The sequence below is a fragment of the Paroedura picta genome, chromosome 3 (genome assembly GCF_049243985.1).
Source record: "Paroedura picta isolate Pp20150507F chromosome 3, Ppicta_v3.0, whole genome shotgun sequence".
NCBI classification, from domain to species: domain Eukaryota; kingdom Metazoa; phylum Chordata; class Lepidosauria; order Squamata; family Gekkonidae; genus Paroedura; species Paroedura picta.
In genome coordinates, this window is record NC_135371.1 from 133,436,498 (window position 1) to 133,464,205 (window position 27,708).

Here is a 27,708-nt window from a genome sequence, read left to right on the forward strand (position 1 = left end):
GTGAACTGGCCCATCTATCCTAATATCCAGTCTCCAATTAAAGCTAGTTCCTGGTGGTTCAGAAGAGGCTACTCCAGGAAAAGATACATTATCTTACATTCATCTGCAACCACAAAAAGTCACCAGTTAAGAGCTGTCTGAAAAATAAAATTACAGACCAAGGCAGTCAAAATGCTCTTACCTTAAGTTAATTTCACTAATTATTTTTTTCTGAACACAGTTGTCCTATTGGTCTTTGTAACATCTCAGGCCCAGGAACTCCACATATTGCTTGTTAACAGCATGAACACATGCTTTTGTATCCAATCTGCTGCTTGCTAATGACATTGGGAGTTACCAAACGAGTAGAGTTCCACATTCACTTCCTTCATTGCCCCCAGGGCCTTTTTTTTTATAACAAGCACTTGTCTGCTTAAGCCCTTACACAGTTGAGCTGGAACCGTATTACCAGACTGAGAACGAAGACGAAAGCCCTTTCATCTGCTCTCAGCCCCGAGAGAATGGAATGCGTTACTGCCGTAACATCCCAACACGGAGGGAAGAAGGCCTGGAATGTACCCTGAAAGAAGATTCCTACAATGCCACCACTAACACCTCTTGCGTAAATTGGAACCAGTATTACACAAACTGTTCTGCTGGGGAGCACAACCCTTTCAAAGGAGCAATCAATTTCGATAACATTGGCTACGCGTGGATTGCAATATTTCAGGTAAACAAGGTGACTGGAAAATAATCTCAGTAAAAGAAAAAGCTGGGTCAAAATTTCCTTTTGTCCTCAATTGCCTCGTTTGGGTAGAAGGGGAAGAACGATACAGTAGTTTAGAAAGAATATTCATTAGTACCAACAGATTGTCCCCCTGGTGTGGTTCTGGCAAAAATGTGGGATGCTTAAGAACAGAACTTGCAAGAAATGGAGTTTTGGCCCACCTCAATTTTTTAGGTTGTGTCAATGTATTATTGTTTCTTAGCCTTTAACAATATATCTAGCACGTGGCCTTGAACAGGAGTCCACAGCCTTTTGGAACCTGAGTCACCTTTGGAATTTTGAGAAAGGGGCTGAGCACCAGCTCCAAATGACTGCCGCAAGAGGTGGAGTCAAAAGGAATACCCCCTCTTCATACCCCTTGGAAAGAAGGGAAGACTGAAAAGGTAATAGTGTACACTAAGTGAAGCCCAAGTGCTTACTAGTGTTCCTGATCCTCCATTCATTCCTTGATCCTACCCTTCATTTTAATGAGGGTAGTCAATAAACTGTGCCTGACAATGTCCTACTCATTTTCTGAAAAGCTTCACAGTCATCAAGGGAAGCATTGGCAGGTGTCAGGCTGGAGAAGCCTGGGCTTGAACAACAAACACTATTATTGTGTACTCATGGAGGTCTACAGAAACAGTCCTGTGCTTCCTATTGGTGATAACCTTATGTATATTAAGTAAACCAATAACTTCTCCCCCCCACCCCTTTTTTCCTTTTCTTGTTTTATCTTAGGTCATCACCCTAGAGGGCTGGGTAGATATCATGTACTTCGTCATGGATGCCCATTCCTTCTACAACTTCATTTATTTCATTCTCCTGATCATTGTGAGTTATTTTCCCAGTCTTTGTGGTGGTTGAAGGCATTACACACAGATGCTACCAGAAAAAATAAAGAGTGGGATGTATAGGAGGAAGGTACAAAGGGAAGGATGGAAGAAATGGATATGGTGCTTTGGAGAGGTGGTAAACCAGTCAGGAAAAGCTGGGGTTTAAAACCATGCCAGTCTCTTCTATTGTGCATAGAAAAGAGGAGTGTGAAGAAGAAGGAATCCTGTTAAGAGGCACTCCTTTTGTTCCAGTCAAAGATGGTGAATGCCCATTTCATCAATGATGACAAGTTCATTGCCACTCCTTTTTCCAGTTGCATCAAGGAGCTCCTGTTCTTCGCTTCCTTTCTACTCAAACGTTTTATAAATTATGTTGCAAAATGCAGCCCTAGAGAGGCAAATGGCTCTGGAAAAGAAGCATAATATGCATATGTCTGGCATTAGATGACTTTCAAGCATGCCCTATGGTAACAAAGACAAATGAGAGCTGTTGGATGTCTGGAGCCTATGCTGCATCATCTTGTGATGACTCAAGCAACAACTACATTTTTAAAAATAATATCCATAACCTAACTTCCATGTTTTCCCCGCCACTCCTGACATATGCCAAAAGCATACAGAAAATGTATACAGGGAAATGAAAAGGCCTACGGTCTTATAAGCAATCTTTCATGGAAGCTGCAATGGAAGAATATGTTTGTTATCAAGTCTGTAGGAGGACTACTCTGTGGTTATGTATTTGAGGGGTTATGAAAGTTCCTAAGATGAGGGAATTTGTTGTTGTTGTTGTTGTTGTTGTTGTTATTTCAGTTTATTATCCACCACTCCCAAGGGGCTTGTTGTGGGTTACAATAGTCTGAATAAAATCCCCAATAAAAATCCCATTAAATCCCAGACATAAAACCCACATATATCCAGTAATCACAATACAAAAAGAGAGAGATGGCAGAAAACAGTTCAAACACTATCCATTCCCCCAATAAAAATCTAATTGAGAGAGGTAGGAAGAGGGGGGCAGATAGGACCCGCAGCTGCCATACACATCACTGTATCCTGAAAGGGGGGCCCTACAGATCTTCCTTGCCATGCTGGCCTCAACCATAGACCTGGAGAGGATGTAGAAAGGATACTGAATACATTATCAGGTTGCAGTAGTAAAGAGAGCCCATAGGTTAAAAGCAGGAACTAGTGAATGGCAGAGATACATCATTAATCCCATCATAACATGCTGCATTGAAAGGTATTTAGCACCAACTTTAGCCTTTATAAATAACACAGGCATCAGCCAGCCAAAGTTAAGCACTTTTGTCACAGGGATTCAGTTGGAGAGCTTTAAAAGGAAACATCACTTTGTCACTAAACGTACCTGTTTTCATGGTTCTCTAGGGGAACGGTTCTCAACTGTTCCCATGCTGCGACCCCAACTGCGGCGGCGGGGTTGTGACAGCAGCGTGCACAAGTGAGCATGAATGCACAGGTGCGCATGCGCACAACAGGCAGGTGACCCCAAATGGGGTCATGACCCCTAGGCTGAGAACCACTGCTCTAGGGAATTGAACAACATTACAGTTATTCCTCATGAGGAGGAAGGACTCCCTGGAGAAGAGCCTAATGCTGGGAGCGATTGAGGGCAAAAGAAGAAGGGGATGACGAAGAATGAGGTGGCTGGATGGAGTCACTGAAGCAGTCGGTGCAAACTTAAATGGACTCCGGGGAATGGTAGAGGACAGGGAGGCCTGGAGGATCATTGTCCATGGGGTCGCGATGGGTCGGACACGACTTCACACCTAACAACAACAGTTATTAACTCACATGGATAATGTTATGTCTGCATTCAGTTCTGGAAAAGTTTGCTCCTGACCAGAAATGTATATTGCCCCTAATTGCATATACATTATGTGCAACTAATGTTGGACCTCTATGCTCAACCCATAGTTGTCTGTCTTTTTTGCATTTATTGCTGTCAAAAGGCATTTATGAGTATTTTACGGGACACTTGTGAAATCTGCACATATATGTGTGTGGATATACACTCCCACAGGCAGAGGTGCCTGTCCACCTTCCTGCAAGTTCCCTTCCCCTAAGTCACTAACTTGATATTTTTTTTAATTATTATTATATTTATATTTATACCCCGCCTCCCCCCGAAGGCTCGAGGCGGCTTACATAAACCCGTCCCCTAAAACCATAAAATGACAATAAAAACCAATGATTTACAATAATTGTAACAGCGATGGCGTAGCCTACTCATTTGCTCTCCGCATCCTCATCTACGGTGGGGGGTGACGCTCTCTACCACCAGTTTGTGAGGGGGGGGCTGATCTTCTTTCCGCCCGGCCTCAGTTATAAGCCTGGCGGAAGAGCTCCGTCTTACAGGCCCTGCGGAATGCTGGTAATTCCCGCAGGGCCCTCAGCTCTTCCGGGAGCTCATTCCACCAGGTTGGGGCCAGGACCGAAAAGGCCCTGGCCCTAGTCGAGGCCAGGCGGGCTTCCTTGGGGCCGGGAACGACCAGTAGGTTAGCCCCCGCAGAGCGTAAAGCCCTGTGGGGGATATAGGGCAAAAGGCGGTCCCTCATATATGCTGGGCCTAGACCACGGATGGCCTTGAAGGTCAAAACCAATACCTTGAACCTGATCCGGAAGGCGACCGGTAACCAATGCAGCTGCCTCAGAACTGGCTGGATGTGAGCCCTCCATGGTGTAGCTGTGAGGACTCTAGCAGCCGCATTTTGGACGAGTTGCAGTTTCCGGATCAAGCCCAGAGGCAGGCCGGTGTAGAGCGAGTTACAGAAATCTAGTCTAGAGGTGACCGTCGCATGGATCACTGTGGCCAGGTGTTCAGAGGACAGATAGGGCGCTAGTAGCCGAGCCTGGTGAAGATGGGAAAATGCCCGGCTAGCTACCTGTTTAACCTGTGCCTCGAGTGTTAGTGAGGCATCGATGGTCACCCCTAAATTCCTGGCCTGAGATGCGATATTAAGTTGCGTCCCGGCCAGAAAGGGTAAGCGCGCTTCCTGATCTGCCCCCCTACGGCCCAACCACAGAACCTCCGTCTTGGAGGGGTTGAGTTTCAGGCGACTCTGCTCGAGCCATCCAGCTACGGCTTCCAAACATCTGGCAAATGGATCTGGGGGGGAGTCCGGGTGGCCATCCATGAGGAGAAAGAGCTGGGTGTCATCAGCGTACTGGTGGCAACCCAGCCCATAGCTCCGTACCAGTTGAGCCAGAGGGTGCATAAAGATGTTAAATAATGTAGGAGAGAGAACCGAGCCCTGTGGGACCCACAAGGATTTCCACAAGGAAACTGAACAAATTATCAGTACAAGTCTATGGGGATCCTTGAAAGAAAACAATCCATGAGAACAGGGCAATCCATGAAACACGTTTTTCAAACATGTTATTTGAGAAGATATCAGCATCACAAACTAGCTTGCCAAGATTTAATGCTATCACCCAGGTTGATTATTTTAAACATACCCCACGACAACTTATGCAGGATTCTAAGGACATCTCCTGTCCAAGACATGACCAGACACATACTTGATTAGCTTCTACACGAAGTTTGCTATAACTGGAGAATTCTCAGAATATTGTTTATGGGAGGTCTACACTACAACACTACATTACAACAATTTGTACTCTTTAGAGTAAGACCCTGACCTGGAAGGCCCAGGCTAGCCCATTCTCAGAAGCCAAGCAGAGTTGGCCTGGTTAGTACTTGGATTAGAAGACCGTCAAGAAAGTCCAGGGTTCTTTGGCAGAGGCAGGCAATGGCTAACCATCTCTGTCCATCTTTTGTCTTGAAACCCTAGGGAGTAGGGTTGCCAGCTCCCCCGTAGTCACCAGAAGGGGTGTGCGTTAGGGTTGGGAAAGAACCAAGTTGGGAAAGTCCTAGAGATTTAGGGATGGTGCCTGGAAAGGACATGGACCTCGGTGGAGTGTAATTTATCCTTTTCCTCCACAAGAACTACTCTCTGTAGTCTGGATATGAGCTGTAATTGTGGAGGATTCTCAGGTCCCACCTGCAGGCTAGCATCCCTACCAGGTAGTTATCAGAAGTTGCCTGTGATTTGGCAACACTTTCTAGGGCAGTGAATAAGAATAGGTGCAATCTCAGAGTTCAAATAAGCCCACCTGTGGAGAAAGACCTGGAGATAGGGACCTGAAAGGGACCCTTCAGTTGGTTCACTCCAGCAATAAAAAGGGAAATGAACCAGCATTTTCCTACTGCTGAGTCTCAGCATGGTTTGGACTGAAGGCAGCCAGGAGAGAAAGAGCTATTGGCTGCTTTTCGAAACACTAAGACTGAATAATTATCACGATGTATTAAAGCTGCAGAAAAACCTCTTTCAAAGTGAAACATCAAACCTGTGGCTGCAGACAGCTGCAGCTCTTACATAGCAGTATCTCCACAATCCCAGTAAACAAAGGAGGAGATCTGCAAGCAGAACCATGGGCTCCCCTGCAAGGAACAAATCTGTCAAAAGAGGGGAGGGGAGGGGGTGCCAGTGAATACATGCAAACACTGCTGTATTTGTCGTTATTACAAGCACTGAATACCAAGAAACCAAATCAAAGAAAACTTTTTAAAATGGATGCAAAATCTGTGTCCTGCCTTGATGTTGTCTGCAGAGCTGAGGGGGGGGGGGTCCCTGAGGCTGCTTTAGAGGCTTTGACACTGGAAGAAAGAAAAGTGGGACAGGGAACATCCATCCTGTGTGAGTCACAGGGAATGTGACGATGGCTGCTGTTGACTCAGAATGAGCTTGGAGCCTACGTTTTGTTTCCAGATGAGATCTGCCTTTGGTGCCAGCCACTTCCCCTTACCGGAATGCATCGCCATCTTCAGTATTCCTCCGCATATCAGATTCTGGGGAAGAGGCAAACTGCTGCATCGTTAGCTGCACATGAACGTCCCAGCAGCATCTGGGTGGATGCTTCTGGAAATAGTGGACTGGGTGGGCCTTTGGTCTGAGCTCCGAGCGATGGATGTGATGATGTGAGCGAGGAAGTTGTGACCTCACCATGGAGGACACTCACTAGGGGCCCTTAGGCATCAGTTCAGGCATCTCAGGAACAACACTGAGGTAATCATAGGGACCTGCATTAGACTGCTGTTGTAAGGACTGTTGCAATAAGACAAGCTATATATGTATTTTTATTATTCCTTGTATGTTGGAGAAACTCTCAGTAGGGGGCACAGACTGTAGAGGTGCTTCCCAGAGCAGTCATGCTAGTCTATGAACTCTCTAAGCCAGGGATTCCCAACCAGAGGTCTGTGGGTCCCTGGGGGAGTCTGTGGGAGCTTTGAAGGGGGTCTAGGCTGACTTCTCAACTCCTACTCTTCCTTCCAGCCTACATGAAGCAGAACTGGCATAGTAGAACTAAAGGCATGGGGAAGGAGTAAAAGGAGGGCTAAGGGTGTGGGTAGTGATGTCACTTCTGGAGGCATGGTAGGGGGCGTGGCCAACTGACATCACTTCCAGAGCTCCTCAAAGTCTGAACAATTGTTTCAGGGGCTTCTTCACGGTCAAAAGGTTGGGAAAGGCTGATATAAGCATTTCTGACAAGTTAAAACATGGGTTTTAAGTTTTCCTTTTTATTTTGTTATTCTGAATTATCATTGTCTTACCAATTCTGTCCTAATTCGCACTGGAAACACATTCTGTGCCACAGTTAATTCTGAAATGATTATAATGACCTCACCCTCTAAGATACTTACCCGGTTTCCTCAAGTAAAGCACAATCCACTCTTTCCCTTTTAGGTCGGCTCGTTCTTCATGATCAATCTCTGCCTCGTGGTCATAGCAACCCAGTTTTCAGAGACCAAGCAACGAGAGAGCCAGCTGATGAAGGAGCAGCGAATCCGCTACCTCTCCAATGCAAGCACTCTGGCCAGCTTTTCCGAGCCAGGGAGCTGCTATGATGAACTTCTGAAATATCTCGTCTATATCCTTCGGAAGGCCAGCAAGCAGTTGGTGGAAGCCTACCGAACGACAGGGGTGAAAATGGGATTTCTTTCCAGCCCAGGCAGCAAAACCAGCGCAGAGAGAAAGCCGTGCAAGCGTCGACCTCAGAAAAGGTCATCAGTGCATCATCTCATTCACCACCACCACCATCACCATCACCACTATCACCTGGGCAATGGACGCCTACAGGCACCACGTGCCAGTCCTGAAATCAGTGATGTTGAAACCAGCTCTCTTCACAATGGGGCCAATAGGCTAATGCTCCCTCCCACAGCTAATCCTCATGCTGCTTCCAGCAACACTGAATCTGTTCACAGCATCTATCATGCAGACTGTCATTTTGAACCAATGCGGTACAGATCATCTCTCCCTCAACCTGGTCTCAGTTTAACGGGTCCAGAGGTGTTTCCCAGGACTGTGGTTGGCAGCAAGGTCTACCCTACTGTGCATCCAAGTAGCTCCCATGAGCTGCTGAAAGATAAAGGTGTAGGTGATCCTGCAATCAATCCTGGGGCTAACACCTTGATGAACCTTAACATCCCTCCGGGTCCATATAGTACCATGCAGAAACTACTGGAGACACAGAGCACTGGTAAGTATCAGCCATCAGATACCTCTTTGGCCAGAAGACACAGTTGCTAATTATCTTTCCAGTCTGCAGTCATAAGACAATGCAGTTCAAGGTAAAATATTACCTGAACATTTAGCCTGATCTCAGTTCAGAACCAAGACGGAGATGGCTGATTCATCCTTGTGTATCAGTGAAATCCCAGGAATAATATATTTATTTATTTTACAAAATAATTACAAAACATTTTACAAAATATGCAGGTACTAACATTAATTTTAATTCTGTGGGTTTCAGGCCTTCTACTAAAGCTACTGAATCTTGGTTTACATAAAATAGGAAAATGGAGAAAGTAATTGTTGTTTTTTAATGGAGCAATGGTAAACAAAATTAAGCAGATTCATGTTGAAGACTGTAAAAAGAGTGTGTCTCAATTATATCAAGAGACCATTTAGCCTAGTGATCAATGCCCTACTGTAACTTATCAGATGCTTCCTGGAGGCCCACAAGCAAAGCTTGAAGGCAGTTGCCTTCCCCTGCTGGGAAATATGAAATGCGGCGGCCCTGCTCCTTTCCTGGTGGTGAAGCCGCTTCCCCCGGCCCCTTCACCTCCAAGTCCAGGACGGGCCAAGTGGCCAATGGGGAGCCACGCTGTGCGCGGCTCCCTATTTGCCACTTGGCCCCGGACTGACACTCAGACGGGCCAATCGTGAGCCTCTTTGTGGCTCCCGATCGGCCTCTGAGTTTTTATCATGGACTCGCTCCGCCCCTTTCTCCGCCCACAATGCTTTTACTGTTTTATTTTTACAGTTCCACAGGAGTGGTTTACAGGTGTTTGAGTCCTCCATTTTAACTTTCAGCCTGCCAGCAAAGTGACTAGCATAACGCTTTCATATAACTGGGCAATAGTTAGCTGGATCGTCTTTTGTTCCTTTTTTTGAGAAACAGAACTATAACTGATAATTTCCAGCAATTAGGACTTTCTCTGATCTGATTTACCTCAGTGAATGATGGGACCAGGAAGGAAGTCTACCAGTCTGGGTCAAGTTTAGGTACTTCAAGTCAGGTTTACCCACAACTTGGAGACTTTCCAGGTTTAAAAGATATTATTAGACTACTACTTCCCTTTTTGAGAAATCTGGCCAGCTTGTAAATGTTGAAATTTTTAGCTTAAGAAGGATCTGAATGTTTATCCCTAGGTGTAGCAAAGACTTTCATAATGCTGTTCCCATTTGGAAGGGGGAATTGGAGGTACAGGACTCCTTTGAGAGCTAGAGGTCTTATGTTTATGCCAGAAGTCTCTACGATTCCTGTTTTTAGCAAGGGTTATTATCTTTGACCATTCTTTCTTACAGAATTCTTTATTTTTTCCCCAACCTCCGGAATTCTTTCTTTTTAGTCCTCATGAGGAATCTTCAATAGTTATCAGGAATAGGATGCTTATTAAATGGAGAATATTATTTCTTAAGATTTTTTTTTTTGCTGTCTACAATTCCCATAAATCAGTGATGTACCTGTCCCTCTTCAAAATTGTTTTAGTCAAAATTGGAGTTAAAAAGTTGGTTAGTGTCTCCATCTTAGAAACGAGGTTTTCAGTACTGGGAGTTTTAGATGTTGTTGAAAAAATCCAGTTCACTTCTTCCTGCCTCGTTATTTCCCTAATTCTGCAGCTAAATTTTTATCCCATTTCCTCCTATTATCTTTTTCCTCACTGACACATGGGAAACCTTTTAATTCAATGTATAAATCCAGCAGGAAATGGTTGCTGGTTAAAATATCAGCAACACATAACTTTTCTAAATGCATTGAATTATATGAAGAAATTATAATGTATCACACTAGCACACTTTTTGGTTCAAGTAGGTGGTCCCATTTAAATATGAATAAATTTGTTTTCATTATTATTTGTGTTAATCTGATGCACAAATAATTCTTAATTTATTCTTAGATCTACATGCTTCCATTGCAACTATAAAATCAAATTAGGATTTCAATAAAGCATTAACTATTGCTCCTATTTAAGCATTTGTGTTGTGATAATTAGTGTAGCCTAACTGTAAACTCAGAATGTAATCTTCCAGAATGGTCCATCATCCATCAAAGTCCTGTGTTTTGACATAAGGTGGTAAGTAAATGTTAACCAAAATGACCCAGAGAGGACCAGATATCCCTTTAATTGTCATTGCTAAATTCTGAAGTACACACTATAAAGCTTGTTGATCTGAAAAAAATATTGGAAATATAACAGGCTAGGTCCCATTTTAGATGTCCTTCAGTTTTAATTGCTGGTAGATAATAAGAATTATAGTTATCAAGTTGAGTTATGTCAAAAGAGTATGCTTCTTGCAATAGAATGCAATCAAATGGTTGTAGGTAAATTAAGGGTAGCAGGATCTAGTAGATTTCTTTTAAGTCCTTATATATTCCAGCTAACTATAGAATTCAGAGCCTTATATAACTTTGTGTTATTCCTCTGTTAGTCTTGATTAGGGGATCAGAAAAAGTAGTTTCTATTTCAATAAGATTTACATTTGACTGGATGCACACTTGTTCTGGTTTCTTATTAATAGAAACCTGGACCATTTCCGCACGGAGGGGCAAAACATGAGTGGCTTCCTGCTTGCAAATACAGGATGGTAAATCTTGTGTTTGCAGCCCTCCCCACCGGGAGACCCCTCCCGCGTTTCCCTCTGCACAGCCACAACTTTTTGTCTGCTGACGAGGCTGCAGGGGAAAACAAGCCAAACATCTACCTCCACTACTTGATTTGTCAATTCCAGCAAGCTGCCAGTCACAGCACAGCAGTTGTCTTCTGGACTGAAACTTCCTCCCTCCAAGCCCTGAAATTATATATATATATATATTAAAGGCACTTCCGTGTGGCTATGTAGTAATGCCACAACACAGATGCATTTTATAAAAATTAGTACTGCTGTGTTGCTATGGAGAAACGCAAGAACAATACAGCATTCCCTCCCTCCCCACACACATACACACACACACACTTTTTGGGGATTACTTTTCCATGGGACTTTATTTCTGTCTGGGTAGATTTCTAAAATGCTGAACATGGCCCCTGAAGCCCAAAAAGAAACTTTGTGTTAATGGTTGGATTAAAAACAAGGTGCTCAGACCCTTGTATGATCAGGAGAAGGCTGCTGCATCACCCCCCCCCTTTTCCCAGCTCATTTCTCACCTCTAGAAAACAGAAATGGGGCTGTTTTTGCCTGCCCAAGTTTGAGAAGGCTGCCCATGGTAACTGAAGCCCAAAAATACATTTTGTATTAATAGTTGGCTTTAAAATTAGGTGCTCAAACCCCCAGTATGATTGGGAGAAGGCTGCTGGATCATACATACCCCTTTCCCACCTCATTTCCCACCTCCAGAAAACAGAAACAGGGTTGTTTTTGCCTTCCCGAGTTGTGAGAAGGATGCACATAGTAACTGAAGCTCAAAAAGACATTTTGTGTAAATGACTGGCTTAAAAACTAGGTGCTCCCGTATGATTGGGATAAGGCTGCCCAATCACCCGCCCCCCCTCCCCAGCTCATTCTCCACCTCCAGAAAACAAAGGTGGTTTCTTGCCTGATCCCAAAAAGACCATGGACACTTTAAAGATTTTATTTTACCTTTGACAATGTAGTTTTGCGGACCGTGCCATTAAAAGAAGAAAAATTACTCAGAGCAGGAAATGGAGAGGGGAGGGAAGGCAGGACAAAGCTGCCAAAAATATCACACATTCCCCCTTGCATATGGTCTTATCCCTGGTTGCTCACTGGTTACACACCAATGGGATGCGCAATTTGGGTATGCAAATCTAGTTTTGGAGATTCCCAAAATCACTTGTTAAAAATGGCCAAAACTCAACCCAGCTACTGGACAGCCTCGGTATGCAGGTGACATCATGTGGAGGGGGCTCTAAAACCTGCCAACATTTGAAGGCTGTCCAGGAACAGATTCCTCATGAGGAAATGGTCCTGATTTGCCACATGAAATGAATCCGCCACACAAAGAGAATGAACTAAGTTATTTTTAAAGACTAAATTAATATGAATTTGGTATTTTAGTAGCTTATGTTTTTTAAGAAACCATCCAAGGAATTTCAGAAGTTTAAGAACTTAAAACTACCCTTTGTTGAATGGAAGAGCAAGAAAAAGGGTCAATAGAAATAAAATCTATTTTGGGGGACTGTAATACAAGAATTAAAGTGATTTTTAACACCCCAGATGGTCTTCCAAGAGTAACAGTTCCCACATAAGAGGGAAAGAATGCATTAAACACTCCTATTGTCACATAAAGATAATTCCATATCTATGCTATGGTTGTCGGTATTTTGTGATTTGTTTTCTCAGTTTGAATTCAGAGAAGTGCATTGATTTATTACATCCCGTGTAAAGGCTGGGTACAGTTTATTGATACTATTAGCCATAGACCTCATGACCTCAAAAAACTTTGGCCAGTTATCTGGACTACAATTAGTCATAAGAACATCTGTCTGTAAATTAGTATGAGAGCTTTGAACAATCACCCTATTTTCCAAGATCCATTGATCTTGCTCACTGGAACAGTACTAGCTGAGCCTACTATATTCTCTAATGCATAGTTTATAAATGAATCAAGACTATTTTTATCCCCAGGACTATATTCTTTCAGTGTACCTATGTGTTGTACTCTCTGACCTTCTAGCAATCCTCCATTGGTCTGAAAGATGAAATTGCCATTATTATTTCTCTGACAGCTGTAAGAAGGAGAAAAAGAAAGAACTGAAGAGGAGTTTAGTCATGTATGTCAGCATGAATGCAAACAATTTGTAGCTAAATCATATACATCTGGCTTGGCGGTTATCTTGATGATGAATAGCTTGCCAATGAAAGGCTATTCCTCCTGAACTTCAGCGATGGGAAGCTGGGCGCATGCACATCTGTTTGGGGGAGCACAACATGCACTAAGTCCCAACAAAATAAGATATGGTTTTGAGTAAGCATGCAAAGGATCAGGCTGCATAATTACAACATAGCACTACTCATAAGAGGTGTCAAATCTAAAAATGGAGGGTTTTTTTATCACCAAGTATATACCTGCAGCATTTCCACATTTACAGGTACTTCTCCTGTAACAAGCTGAGAATGCAACATTTAGGTTGGCGCAGGAGGAATCCAGGACCATTTCTGGACGGAGGGGTAAAACATGAATGGCCTCCTGCTTACAAACGCGAGATGGTAAATCTTGCGTTTGCAGTGCTCCTCATGGGGAGACCCCTCTCATGTTTTCCCTCTTCCCCATCAAAGCTTTTTACCTCCTGGTGAGGCTGCAAGGGAAAGCAACATGAACTTCTCCCTCTATTCCTTGGCTTGTCAATCACAGCAAGCCACCAATCACAATGCAGCAGTTCTCTCGTGGTTTGAAACTTTCTCCCAACCCCCAAATTATTATTATTTTTAAAGGGATTTCTGCATTGTTATGTGGTAATGCCACAATACAGATGGATTTTTAATAGAAATCAACACTGCCCCATAGCTATTGAGAAACACCAGAACAATACAGCATTTCCCCCCGCTTTGGAATTCATGTTCTTTTTCACTTTGTTTCTGTCTGGGTGGATTTCTGAGCCCCTGAACATGTTAACTGGAGCCAAAGGACATTTTGTACTAATGGTTGGCTTTAAAATAAGGTGCTCAGACCCCTGTATGATCTGGAGAAGGCAGCCAGATCACCCCCCACCTTTTTCCCCCCAACTCATTCCCCAGCTCCAGAAAACAGAAAAGGAGGTGAAGTTTGCCTGCCTGACACTTATTTTATTTATTTACTAGCAAGAAAGCCCATTGCAAGCAGGAATGCAATGGGAACTAGGCCCCAGGGGACAACGGGTGGTGCGGGTCTCTCTTTGTCTCTCTCTCTCTCCCTCTCACTGTGTGTCTTTCAGTGTGCCTCACAGCAGAAGGCAGAGCAGGTAATTAGGATTCATTCTTAGGAGGGAAGGAGGGCTGGTGTGAAGTTTGGGGCAGCTCTCTCTGTCTCTCTCCCTCTGTCACAGCTGGGGCGGCTCTCTCTGTGTGCCTCTCTATGTGGCAGCAGGAGCCACAGCAGGTAATTAGGACTAGTTCTTAGGAGGGAAGCAGGGCTGGTGTGCAGTTTGGGGCAGCTCTCTCTGTCTCTCTCTCCGTCGCAGAAGGGGTGACTCTCTCTGTGTCTCTGTCAGCAGCTTGAGGCAGCTCTCTCTGTGTCTCTCTCTGCCTCCCTCACAGCAGGAGTGATAGGAGGTAATGAGGGCTCTTGTTCAGTCTGACAGGGCTCTGTGGGTCTCTCTCTGTCTCTGGCACGGCTGAGAGGAACGTGGCTAGCGTCCAGGGAGGGAGGGTGGGAGCCGCAGGGGCAGGGCCAAATGCTGGCTGCACCCTGATTGACCCTATTCCAACTTGGACAGCCGAACACATTCAACCCCCTCCCCCCCTCCAGGCTGTTTTACAAATATATAGAGGAACCATGATTAAGGATATTTAGACTTATATGCCACCACATCTCAGAGACTCATGGTGGTTTACAATAAAAGAATAAAAACAACACGTCCATGAAAACCCCAATACATAATACATAAAGGCATAAAGACAGTTCTTCATTGGAGTAATATCCCATCTCTCGGCGCCCCCCCCCCTCCCATTATAAGGAAGGATTTGAGAATAGTGCATTTAAGGGGAGGATGTTAATTTTGAAGTACCAGCAAACAGCAGGAGCAAGAGAATGGCTTGCCAGCTGTGGTGCTGCCTCTGAGTACAACTCCTAATACTCCAGGTGCCTGAAGATCTGATTGCTTTCTGTGGAGCTTTAATGACCAAACATATTGAAGATTTTGACATCAGTGTTCTAAACCGGATGTTATTCCGATTTTGAGTAAAAACATAAAAATGGGGTTTTAATACAGTGAATTTCTTACCATTAATGAGCTGTCTCTGATGCTCTATATTTATTTCAAACAGGGCTGCTCCCTCCACCCCACCCCACCCCACCCCCTACCTTGGAATGAATATACTCCAGGGAGCTCCACAAATAGTAATCTGGCTTCAGAAATTTGTGCACGGTGCTCTGACAAGTTTCTTAGCTTCCCCTTCTAAACTGGGGATTCCCAAAGGGTTGTATAAACCTGTTGGGGGGGGGTGACAATGTTGCCATCGAGTCAATACTGATTGTTTCTTTTCAGGGAGTTGCAGTGACAACTTGTCCTATTCCATGGGGCTGTTGCCCTGCTAGGTAGCATGGATGCTTTGTCAGCAGCAGAACAGATCAGAGTTTAGCTGGAGCATCATTTTGCTCCCTGTGCTGCTCACTTGCAAGGAAAAGAGTGTCATACAAGCAAGTGTCATTGCAGAAGTGGAACGCCAGCATATCTGCAATCCTCTCTACCTTTCTGAGTAGTTCACACTTTAGTTGTAGCTACTATAGAGGCAGGCTGAGTGGCTGTGAAAAAGCAGTCGGTTCACGCAGGGGGAGGCATGGGGACGTGCTTGTAACTGCAGTCACATTTTGAGCCTGCAACTCCCACTCCCGGTGTGCTTTGCATTGGGAAGGAGATCGCCCTTTGGAGTTTGTGTCCAGAGGAGAAGAACACTCAGTGAATCTGCACAAAGCAGTGTGAGCAACTTGCTGCAGCAATGTCTGTGCTGTGTGCAAGGCATATTCTCCTAGGAATATACCACAGCAGCCCAGGGAGACATAGCCACGTGCCACCCACTCTGGCATCTGAACAATGAAGGTCCTGGCTGGGGTTTAAATAATGTATAGGAGGCCTGTGATAGCCTGTAAACCCAGCCATTAGCCTAACCTGCATTGGGGTCCTCGAGGCAGACTGGGAGACTGAGGGGCAGGTAACGTGCCTTTTCAGCCACCAGGTGTTCTGTGTGGGTATTGAAAGTTATGCCAGCATTCTTGTTAGGCTTGTGTCAAGGTGTGACTAGGGCTTCAAGACTTGGACTGCTGGCTAAGAACTGACACTACCCACTCCTATACCAGCACTAGGGTCACTGAGAGCCAGCTTGGCGTAGTGGTTAAGGGCGGCAGCCTCTAACTTGGATTCCCTACTTGTCCACATGCAGCCAGCAGGGTGAGCTTGGGGCAGTCACAGTTCTCCCAGAGCTCTCTCATCCTCACCTACTTTGCAGGGTGTCTGTTGTGTGGAAAGGAAGGGTAGGTGACTGTAACCCACTTGGAGATTCCTTTGGGTAGTAAAGAGCGGAGCAAAAAAAAAAATCCCAACTCTTCTTCTCTTCTTCATGCTGGCATCGTACTGGCTTGGTTAGCCTGACTTGAAACCTGCATATCATGGTGACACACAAGTATATCTAGGAAGAAGAGTTAGATTTTATACCCCACTTTTCGCTACCCAAATGAGTCTCAGAGTGGCTTACAATCACCTTCCTTTCCTCTCCCCTCAACATGCACCCTGTGAGGTAGGTGAGGTAGATGAGAGAGCTCTGACAGAACAGTTCTATAAGAACAGCTCCAATAGGGCTGTGGCAAGCCCAAGGTCACCCAGCTGGCTGTATGTGAATGAGTGGGGAATCTAACCCAGCTCACCAGATTAGAATGCACTGTTCTTAACCACTACACCATGCTGGCTCAGTGCCAGACTACCCTTGATATATGCTGGTCTGGGGCATACTCTCTGACCTAAGACATTCAGAGATATGATGGGCATATCTGCATAGTTTGTCCTTGAGAGTTGGTTTGTTATTCCTGAAGGGCCCATTGGGCTTCTTTGATATGCTTCTTTACTGCCTCCCCTTTGCATTCTCGGACATGAATTCTTTCCTCCTTAAATTAGCACTGACCTCTCTAGTAGCAGTGCTTGAGGGTAAGAAACATATTTTGCATTCAGCTTCAATTCACCAGTTTCTAAAAAATATAACCAGGAATGCTAATGTGTTTCCCTATATAAGGGTTCAATTATGGCTCAAATGAAGCTTTAGGCTAAGTAGAACAATAGGTGAACAAATTCAGTTTTCTGATTGGGTTGAGCTAAACTCTCTGTAAGAAAGGGAGACCCCCCCCCCCACTGATACCCCATATTTGTAGCATACAGTGGGATTTCTCCCCAGTAAAAAGTGAGACTAGATATTGTCATGGTCAGGTTCCTAGATGCCTCCAGAAAGATAATTGAATGATACTTGCTGAGTTAACAGGAAGATCTTTGTCCTCATTCCAGTGCCTTGTCAAAGTTCCTGCAAGATTTCCAGCCAATGCGGGAAACCCGACAGCACCTGCAACCCTGATAGTTGTCCATACTGTACAAAGACCTTGGCTAATGAACCAGAGCTGACCGACAACGAGACGGGAGAGTCTGACAGTGATGGGGTTTATGAATTCACCCAAGATGCTCACTATAATGATCAGAGAGACCCTCAACGATGGAAAGCCCTGGGAAGAAGAACTTCAAAATGCCTTGCCTTTTGGAATGTGGTTTGTGAGACCTTTCGGAAGATTGTAGATAGCAAGTACTTCGGCCGTGGAATCATGATCGCTATCCTGATCAATACCCTCAGCATGGGGATTGAGTATCATGAGCAGGTAAGTAGTGTATTATCTCTACTTAAGTGGTTATAGTTAGATTCACCTTGCCATGCAGGGGCCCTGGATGCTGGCTTCAGCTCCCTCTTACAGCTGCTCTTAGACCCCCAGAGTGGAATTTCATACAATGCAACATTGATTAGTTTTGTCCTCTGACTTTATACCTTGTTCTCCTTAGCTGCCTTTGCTCTGTTTGTTGTTAGATGAAGCTGCCTGTAAATAGCTACAGGGGCAACAAAACTGGCAGATCTTGGAGGAATGTTGCTTTGTATGTTGGTTAGTGCGGAAATCTGTCTTGGTGAATGGCATTCATTGACACACATTTCTTTGCAACTGCATAAGGCAAGAAAATACAGATTATCTTTCTTTTCCTGATAAAAGTTTTCATTGTGTTGACTTGATGGGTTTGACTTTGTTGAAGGGGTCTCCATTGCAATGGAATAACGGCAGTGTAAACACAAGTCTCTGGAAGCGAGGCTGCCAACGTTTTGAATGAGTGAAGTCATATTTATAAATTTCTGGTCTCTTTCTCACTGTATTTGTAGAATTCCATAAATCCAACAAAGACTGTTTGCTGGCATTAATAAGTCATTTAAATTTCAACTTAAAATAGCTAACTTGCAGACAAGGTGTTATGAAATATGCAAACTGTGCTATGAAATAAGCACAGTAATTGTATATTTTACTTTTTAAAAAATGCAGCCTGTCCTGTACAATTTGGAGGAGGTTGTGTTCCCATACTTAGCAGTAATTTTGCTTATATCAATCATATGAGTGGCAGTGGTGGTGGACTCTGTATTTAACTGCATCTGTCCTAACAGACACTTGACATGACCTGAACCAAAACAACTTTCACTGGTTGCATTTGATCACTGCCAAGGCTAATATAGTCATAGTTCATGGTCACTGAGATCCGTCATTTCTGCTGTACTTGTGGCAAATGTGGATATGTTTTTCAAATGTTAGATTCACTTAGTCACCCACAATGTAGAGGCCTAAATTAACAAAATTTGCATTTAATTTTTGAAGCTGCTACAACTTAATTGATCTTTTGAAAGATTCCTCGCCTGTAAAATATTTGTGAGACAAAGGAAATAGTCTTGCAAGATAGATCAGTTTCCCCACCCTTTTACTAGTTGTTCCTTCATGAATTGCCCTCATGACTTGACAGTCCATATCCCACCATCTCCCTCAATGAATAGCTGATAGGGTTGTGGCTGGGAATCTGGTTACACATCTTCTCATCATGATGTTCCTTTCAGGCCTCATTGAATAATCTGGGTATAGCCTTTGACACACAGACTAGTTGCTTACAGTTGATGGTAGACTGAATCCATTAACTCTAGAAATCAGGGGGTTTGGAGTTAATAATGTGATTTTGACTTAGAGAGTCATATCATTTGTCTATGAAAGTCAGCATTATCCAGGGTTTCAGGCAAAGCCTACCACCCTAGTCCTTTTAAAATGAGACATCAAAGATTGAGCCATGACACATCTCCAATCTTTGGGAATGCAAATATGACATATTCATCCTTTTCTGATGCACACTTAAAACATCTTCAATTACTCTTTAAAAGACGAAATGTGTGAAGCAGGCCTTGCTACATACCAGGGGGGGGGGTAATTTAACCCCATTTCTTTTAAATTATAAGTAGCCTCTGGAGGCTGTTTATTTGAATGGATGGGTCAGAGGAGATCTTTCTTAACACTTTCTCTCACAGCTCATGTTCCTTTTCTCGTTTTTGTGTTTCCCATAGTTAAAATGGTAGCTGTAAACACAGCTCTCCAAGTACAATGGCTGGTTCGAGTATCATCCTGCCTTATTACTGCAACAATGGCTACATGTTTTGGGTACTGAGGGCCACTTGGTGTGCTAGTTGTGTCCCTCTATGCCAGCATGTTTCCTGAAATCCTAATGCACTGCGGCTGATCAACCTTTGTTGTGTGCTTTAAAAGGAGAAACACTCTTAGGTCTCAACTGTACAATCCTTCGCATGTTGCTTGACATTCATTCATTGACCTTATATGTCTCCATAGCCAAAAGAAAGATTGACTGATTGCTTTTTAAATTCATCATTCTTTTAACAATAATACCATGCAGATCATTTATTTGGAGCCTGGGGGGAAATGGGAGAACTTGACGCAAAGTTCACATTCCACATTTGATAGCTGAAAGCACAGAGTGAAATGTCATTTCTTTATAAAGCCATTATTGCTGCATTGAGGAAGCCATCTTGGCAACTCCCCTGTCCTCCTTCTCAGTATCACCCCTCCCAAACAGGAAAACTTGCTAGGGGTGTGCAACAGAGGGAATTAGAATGCCTGATCTACTTCCTTGAGGTGATGGATAGTGCCATCCCAAGCAAAGTTAAATCCTCCTAAATCTACTGAATTCAATGGGCTTAGAAAGTTTCAACTCCCCTTAAGATGGCACTGCTAGGACTAGTTATACAAGACATTTTTCCCTGGATCCATCAGTCAATGGACATAGCCAGGGATTTACCAATTTTAACATACAGAAAAAGGGATCTAAGCCACCTCTTTCCCACCACTTCTCCAGCCTAAAATGGCTCTTAGAAATCCAAGGACCCACTGTTCACCCCAATGGGGAAATTAACACGTAGTCCATGAATACTGATTAAATGTGGGGGGAAACAGTGACTCCCTGTGGGGTTTTTTAAGATACTGATAACATCACAGGTTGAGAGAGCTTAAGCCCTTTTTCTTCGCTTGCCACAGTCCCAATGCCGATTGACCCCATGCATGCTTGGGAAATGTGAAATTGCAGGCCGCATCAGTCAGCTGGATTTAGGAATGGACCCAGGAGAAGTCTATGTAATTAGCCCTGACAGGTAACTTTAGCTTCATAGCAAGAAATAGGTTTGTGGATGAGTTTTTAGCACCAGTATCTCTAATATATACAGAAAATGATTAATTGGTTGGTCCAGAGGGGCTTAAAAGTTCACATGAAGACAAGTCACAGGTGCAAAAATCTGGGACTAAGTCTAGCAGGTGATTGGTGAGTTCATACTCTGTGGGTTTCAAGTGTAATATATTCTCAAAAAAATATCCACCTAGAGAATCAGATGTCCCACTTTTTCTAGCTCTTATAGTGAATAGTGAATGCTGAATCCAGTTTTTATTAATTCATCTGATTAAAGTAGCCATGGAGAATAAGGAGATGTTTTTCTGTAAACTCCCAAGGCTTACAGTTTGCAGTTTCATAATCTGTCAGTTATATGATAGGGAATTGGAGCTGAGAATTGATGGCCCTGGTCTTTCTGCTGAGATTATAAATGGGGAATGTGACCTTTTTTCCTCCAAAACTTAAGTGCAAACAAATCAACTTCACCAAGTGTATCTCATTGCCTGATTGTTCAAAAAGAAACAAGGGGTTTTAAGAGCACTTGATTTTATTAATGCCTGTATCAGGCTTTCTTGCTTATTTAATGTTAATGTACAACATGAGCATTTCTGTGCATATTAAGACTTGGTTTTTATACAAAGGGAAAAAAGGTAGGCCCACTGACATGATCAAAGTAAAATGAATGAAGAACACATTTTGTGGTCCAAGCACTGAAAGGTGGAGGGAGGAGACAACAAAGCACCACACAAGACTATCATATTGTAAGAAAACAACACCCAACATTTTTGAATGAAAATGACCACAACTGTATTGGTTGCAGCAGCCACAAGAGCCTTGGCACAGCATGGGGCAAAACAAATCCAGGCATCAGCCAACCTGCCTCCCAGCAGATGCAAACCACCTGCCCCATCCCCAGCCCACCTGCTAGGGGGACGTGATAAACGCAGGGATGGCAGGATGCTAGGATCCATGTGGACTGTGTGGACTCCCCTGCCACTTGACAGTGAGGGTGCCTGATCTGGGAATGCTCCTTAATCTCTCACCCCCAAATCTCTGAAGAGGATCACTAAGCTTTGGAGTAACCTGGGCATGCAGACTGCCTTTCCCCGAAATGGAGCTTGACCCCTTGATGATGCTGCCACAAGATACAGGTGAACCCAGCCAAAACTCCTACAGCAGCAACCAAGCCTTCAAGCCATGCGGGCAGCTTGACATGTAGTGCATGAAAATCTGCCTTAGCCCATTATGCCAAGCTGAGAGCTATGTCTTTACCCAGGTAATTCAGACCTAGCTGTATAATCAGGGCATCAGAGTGTCAACGTTACTGCATCAAAGAAACCTATCTCATCCCTCATGGCCGATCTAGGACAGACAAACAAAATGTTGCAGGCCCAGGTCAGGTCCCCTTGTAAACTCCTGGCCAATGCATAATGCTGTGCCCACAGATCCACTCTGTCCTCTGATACTGAGCTGGAATTAGGTGGATTAATTCTGTTGTGAGGAGTCCCATCAGGCAGGTACTGAATATGTTTGCAAATTAAGCAAAGAATGGATTGCATGGATCAGGAAGGGTTCTAGACCAGATGGCCTCACAGTAAGGAAGGTCTGTACTGAGTAAGGGCCAGGCCCCAACATAGCACAGAGCTGTAACTGAGCCCCACAGGCTAGCTGATCTATTTTTGACTTCTGAATTCCCATTTGAACAACAACAGACATCTGGACTAATACATCCCATACCCCAAGGATCCATTCTGAGCCACCAACCCTAGAGTTAGCCACCAGTTGACCTACATGGAGTTCCCTGAAGAAGGCTAGAATAAATGCTGCTTCAAACACAGTGGTCTTGTACTCTCACCAACACAGCCTCAGTAACTGCTGAATAATCCTGGCTAAGGTGTTGAATGTGATGGGCCTGTAAAGATTTGGCACTAAGAGGTCCACCAACAGGGCCAGAACTCCAGAAGCCCTCCTTCTTTTGGCTCCCAGAATAAGAGCATCACTGACCCAGTCATAAGAGCAAAAAAGCTGACATGTCGGGTAGGGTCAGCTCAGTGGCCCATCCAGTCCACCAGTCTGTGTGACACAGTGGTCAAATCCCAAGGGCCATCAGGAGCCCTTGTGCCACACAAGGAAGGCAATATGAATAACAAGTCCCCATAATCCCTGTGCTGGAAACCAACCAATGGGGAAGAGCATCTGTTGTTCTGGCCCTCCTGGTGGACCTCTTGAAGATCCCTGAGATTTGGTGACTGTGTGACACAGAAGGCTGGACTGATCCATCATGGCCACTCTCAACTTCTTATGGACATTGCCAGCCCATGTAGCAATGTGTGAAATGTCAATATAAATAAATAAATAAATAAATAAATAAATAAATAAATAAATAAATAAATAAATAAATAAATGGGTGGGTGGGTGGGTCTAATATATATGTCAATTCTGGTGACATGGGAAGAGGCCTGGCAACCTCATTTCCTCTGATGGGAAAGCACCGGTGTTCATAGCATTGCTAATAAAAAAATGCATGTTAAATAAGAAGTTAGTTTCATTTTTGTGTGATCAGTATGGTAAATAGCAAACCTTGCCTAAGCATAACAAGGAAGCATTCATCTCAGCTGTCATAGAGCCCACCATGCAAAGCAGCAATTCTCCTCAGAGGAAATGATCTCTGTGATTTGGAGGGGTCTTTGGGAGAACTCCAGGCAACACCAGGAGGTTGGTAATCATAGAAAGACCTGAGAATATATTTTCTCAGTGTCCGAAATGGCTGCCAGGGCAAGAAGAGACCTGGGTAGAAAGGGGTCCTTGTGCAGGCTATGCACAGTCCTTGCACTGGATTCAGGTGTAGAAGCTCTCAGCTAGGGATGCCAGCCTCCAGGTGGGATCTGGGGATACTCTGAAATTACAGCTCATTTTCAGACTACAGAGATCAGTTCCCCTGAATAAAATGGCTGCTTTGGAGGGCAGACACTCTGGCATTTCCCCCCACTGTAGTTCCCAAGTACCATCCCCAAATCTCCAGGGGTTGGATTAGGAGGGGCAATAGCTCAGTGGTCATTAAGAAGTTTTGAGTCTTCCCCCCCTCCCGCCCACAGGCCCACACCGTCTCTCTTTGTACGGCTTTTCTTGCAAAGCAGGGACGTCAAGGGCGCGAAGGGGAGGAAAAATACCGATGCCATCTCTCTTTGCACAACTTGGCTTGCAAAGCTGGGAAGTCAAGGGATGAAAAGGGAATTGCAATACCTCTGTGGCAGTTAAGGACTCTTGAGTTCTCTCTCCACCAGTTTTAGGCAGAACAAAGTAGACTCTGAGCAAAAGAACATTCTCCAAGGAGCATGAACATTACCAAACAGGCTAAAGGAGCACTGGGGGGTGGGGGGAGGCAGTTGAAGCTGGGAGTAAGCATGTAGGTTCTGCCCTCTCTCAGGCAGGAAAAACATCAAAGGACTCATCAACTTCTCTGAAGGGGAAGGAAGAGCAAGGGAGATGGACAGTTCCCAAGCTTCTTTCTTGTATGAAGGCTGGAGGCAAAATGCACAGACCCCTTACAGATCCTTCATGGACCTCCTGTTGGGAATGACTGCACTGTATTATGCAGTAGAGCCCAAATTATAGAAATGTGAGGTCATGCAGCATGTTTTCTCCTGTCCATTGAGGTGGATAAGGCTGTGCACACCACCACTCATTGTAATAAACCCCAAAGCCTGAGCCCCCACAGCATCAGAGTGAACCTGCACATCAGTGCCCAGAACTAATGGGTCCTGCCATATGGAATCTCTATTAAATAGTGATTAAAGGGATAACCAAACCTTAAGATACTCTTCCATGCCCCTAGTAAATGTATGTGATGATGTGGGGCAGAGACTCCAGGAGTTTCCTGGGCCAGGCGAGTGCAGAATACCCTTCCTGGGGATACCACCTGGCAAGCAAAGGTCAGGTGCCCAATGAGTGACTGAAGCTTTCTCAAGATGCACTTCATTCATGACAGGACCTGCATGATGACAGCCTTAAGGGTCCTCACTTTGTCTTCTGGAAGGTGGGATGTACTGAGTCACAGCAAACTCCCATGGGATTGTTGCTGATGCCAACAAAATTAGGATTTTTCTTTGGGGGGACTGTCAGGGCTATGTTGTATTTTCTGAATCTGTTTTTATATCTGTATTTTGGAGAAAGTACACATCCATTTTCCTTTCAAACTTTCTCTCACATAAGAACTAAAAGGGGAGTTAGGTCCATTTTGTTCTGAACTTTCATTAAGTGCTCATGAAAATCAACAATTTTGAAAACTGGGGCTGAAATACTTTGGGAACTTTTACCCATTATTTTTTGAATGTGAGTCACTCACCGAACATCATGGTTAAAAAAATTAAATAGGAAATCTCAGCACAATCATTTTCAGGAAGATCGCTTATTCTTTAAAAAGATGAAGCTGTCATAATTACTTAGCAGCATACAAGCAGCCCTTCCCAGGTTTCCATAATAAGTAGAAATTTGGACTCGTTAATAATAGAAATGTTTCCCCCAGAATTGTAAATTTACTGTCTGTTTTTAAAAAAGAGGGTATAACTTTACCGAGAAATTTTTCAGGAATTGCATTAGCAGAATGGCTCTTGAAAGTACTTGGATCCATCCAGCTGTATCAAGACACAGAGCCCAGGCCTACTCTGTGAAGATTGATGGTACACTCACTCTGTATATTGTCTAGTAAAGAGAATCAGTGTCACTGCTATGAAATCAGTGTACATAATGTTCAGCTGTTCTACCTCCCCTAAAGATAAAGGACCTCAACCCCACCAATTATTTTGAGAATAGGACCCCCTAGCATGTTGGAAATCGATTGATCTGAAGGCACAATTATCCCAACTAGAGCTAAAATTGGCTTCCAATAGTAGCCTAGGGATTAGACAAAACATTACTGGATGTCTGTCCGAGACCCCATTAGGGCAAACCACATGGTAATAGCAAGAAGCTGTAAAAGCAGCAAATAAACCAGTTTCTTCCAATTTAAACTCAAATAACCAAGCAAAGAGATAATTATGGTCCTGAAGGGAATAGCCTGCAGTGGTGAAGTGAATTATAACAGTGGTTTGATTGCTGGAGCAGAGGTTGAGGAGGGGCTGGGGAAGTTTTGAAGACAAATAAAAAGAAGTCCACGTGAGTTTCCCCACTTCATTATCAAAAAACAAAACAAAGTGTGTGTGTTTTAAACACTGATTTTAAAACATGTTTCTGAAGATTTTAACAGAGAATCCAATCTAAAGGGGGGAAGCAATCCATGTCTCTGAAGGGGACTATGACTGAAATTCTTACTGCTTAGAGCTCCCTCTAACACTTGCAATTGAATTCACTGTTATTGAGGTGGATTAAAGAATTGTCGCCAAGTGGAGCCTGCTGTATGCCCTGTATGTGGTTGAATGCCACCTGCCAATGGCCTGGATAGCACAAATAGATTGGCTGCAGTGGCGACTGCACCAATCCAGAACAAATGGGCTAAATTTCCCCTGAAAGGTGTCCCAAGGTGGCTAGGCAGGAGCGGATTGCTTCTAATGCTGTGGCACTGGTTGACATCTCAAGCTAGTTTGATAACCACATAGTCAAGAGTGCAAGAACCATATGAGCAGGTATTTAACTATGTCCAAACCAGGCAGATCACAGCTGGTCAAGCCTGAATCATAGAATCATAGAGTTGGGGGGGGGGTCTCCAGGGTCATCTAGTGCAACCCCCTGCAGAATTCACAACTACCTGCCTACCCACAATGACCTCCATTCCATGTCCAGATGATCCCCCCTCAAAAAAACCCCCCATAATCCCTGGCCAGTCTGGCCTGGAGGAAATCACCCCTTCCAATCTTAAAGTGACGATTGGCATTTCCCTGGGCATGCAAGAAAGAGCCACAAGAGCCAAGCATGGACACAGTCTCTTCTGCCCAGCTACTTACAATCTGAGACAAATGGGAAAGGGAAAATGGAGGCAGGGGGCAGGTCTAGAAGACATCTTCATGTCAATTCCGTATGAATAATGGACTTTCTAGCCGAGATAGAAATGCTGGGAAGCATTTAAAAGTCAAGAAAAGAAAGTAATTCAACAGCAGAACATTTTTGTTTCTAATATGCAAAGACAGAGCCTCACAAAATGGTAGCTAATTTGGAAGCTCACTTTGCTAAATACTAGCATAACCTTTGCAGGAACTTCTCCAGCTCATTTAAGAGCTTTAAAGCTTAATCCTTAGTGCATCAAGCAGCAGGGGTCTTGAGCAGGTGACTGTGCAAATGTGGTAAAGTTGCCACTGAATAACATTAAAACCTAATAACCACTGCAGCATGGCAATATCAGCCATCTGTGCCACTGTGTGTAAGGAAAAGGCACTTGTGAAATGGATCAGAAAATGTTTAAATCAACAGGAGAATTGAGAGGATGTAATGTTCGAATTTTAAATGTCCCCGGGGCAATCCTAATTTGTGGATAAGGTTGATTAAAGTGCAAGGATCTTCCATCTGTAGTAGACCAGGTAAGGACTAACTTTACTGGTTCATTTGATCAACTTTCCCTAGCGATTGGTGGCTTTATTTGCTTTTCTACCTCCTGCAGATCAGGCAGCTAATTAGAGGAGGACGAGGACGACCGCTTTATCTAAGGAGTCATGAAATTATTTCCAGGGGGAGCAGGGAAGGGAAAGAATACATATAGATCTCAAGGAAGAATTCTTCTGTTCTATTTTCCCTACCCTCCTAGGTCAAATGATAGTGGCTGTTCCCCATTCTTTGGCAAGATTAGGAGAAAGATCAGTTTCTTCCATTTTAGGAAGACCAAATGCCCAGAGTTCATGCCACGTACTCCATGGCTTCACTGGAAATTTTCTAAATAAATAGTTGTTGAAAGGAGAGTCCAGACTTTAGGAGATGATGTTTTGGTTTGTTGAGCCTGCAGACACTCGGAAGAGGTGCTCTCCGTTCATTTGAGGCATTTAACTGATCACAACTTTATTAGCATTGTAAAACAAAATCAGAATCCAGTAGCACCTTTAAGACCAACAAAGATTTATTCAAGGCATATGGAATGGATATGTGGTAAACCTTTACTGGTGCAATGGGTTGCTTTCATCTGCAGATGGTAAATATCAGAGCTGTAGGCAGGTTATATTCCTCTGTCTGTATTTATTAAAACT

At 44.0% G+C, this 27,708-nt stretch overlaps 1 protein-coding gene across 11 annotated transcripts in view; it reads left to right on the forward strand.

The window, feature by feature from the left end:
• CACNA1G (calcium voltage-gated channel subunit alpha1 G) overlaps positions 1-27,708 on the forward strand; it is a 482,930-nt gene that overhangs the window by 266,631 nt on the left and 188,591 nt on the right. For all 11 annotated transcript variants that reach the window (XM_077327962.1, XM_077327955.1, XM_077327961.1 and 8 more), the window contains 4 exons: positions 418-709; positions 1,487-1,579; positions 7,347-8,142; positions 17,315-17,676. In XM_077327962.1, the coding sequence (XP_077184077.1) occupies positions 418-709; positions 1,487-1,579; positions 7,347-8,142; positions 17,315-17,676 (1,543 nt within the window). The remainder of the gene's footprint in view (positions 1-417; positions 710-1,486; positions 1,580-7,346; positions 8,143-17,314; positions 17,677-27,708) is intronic.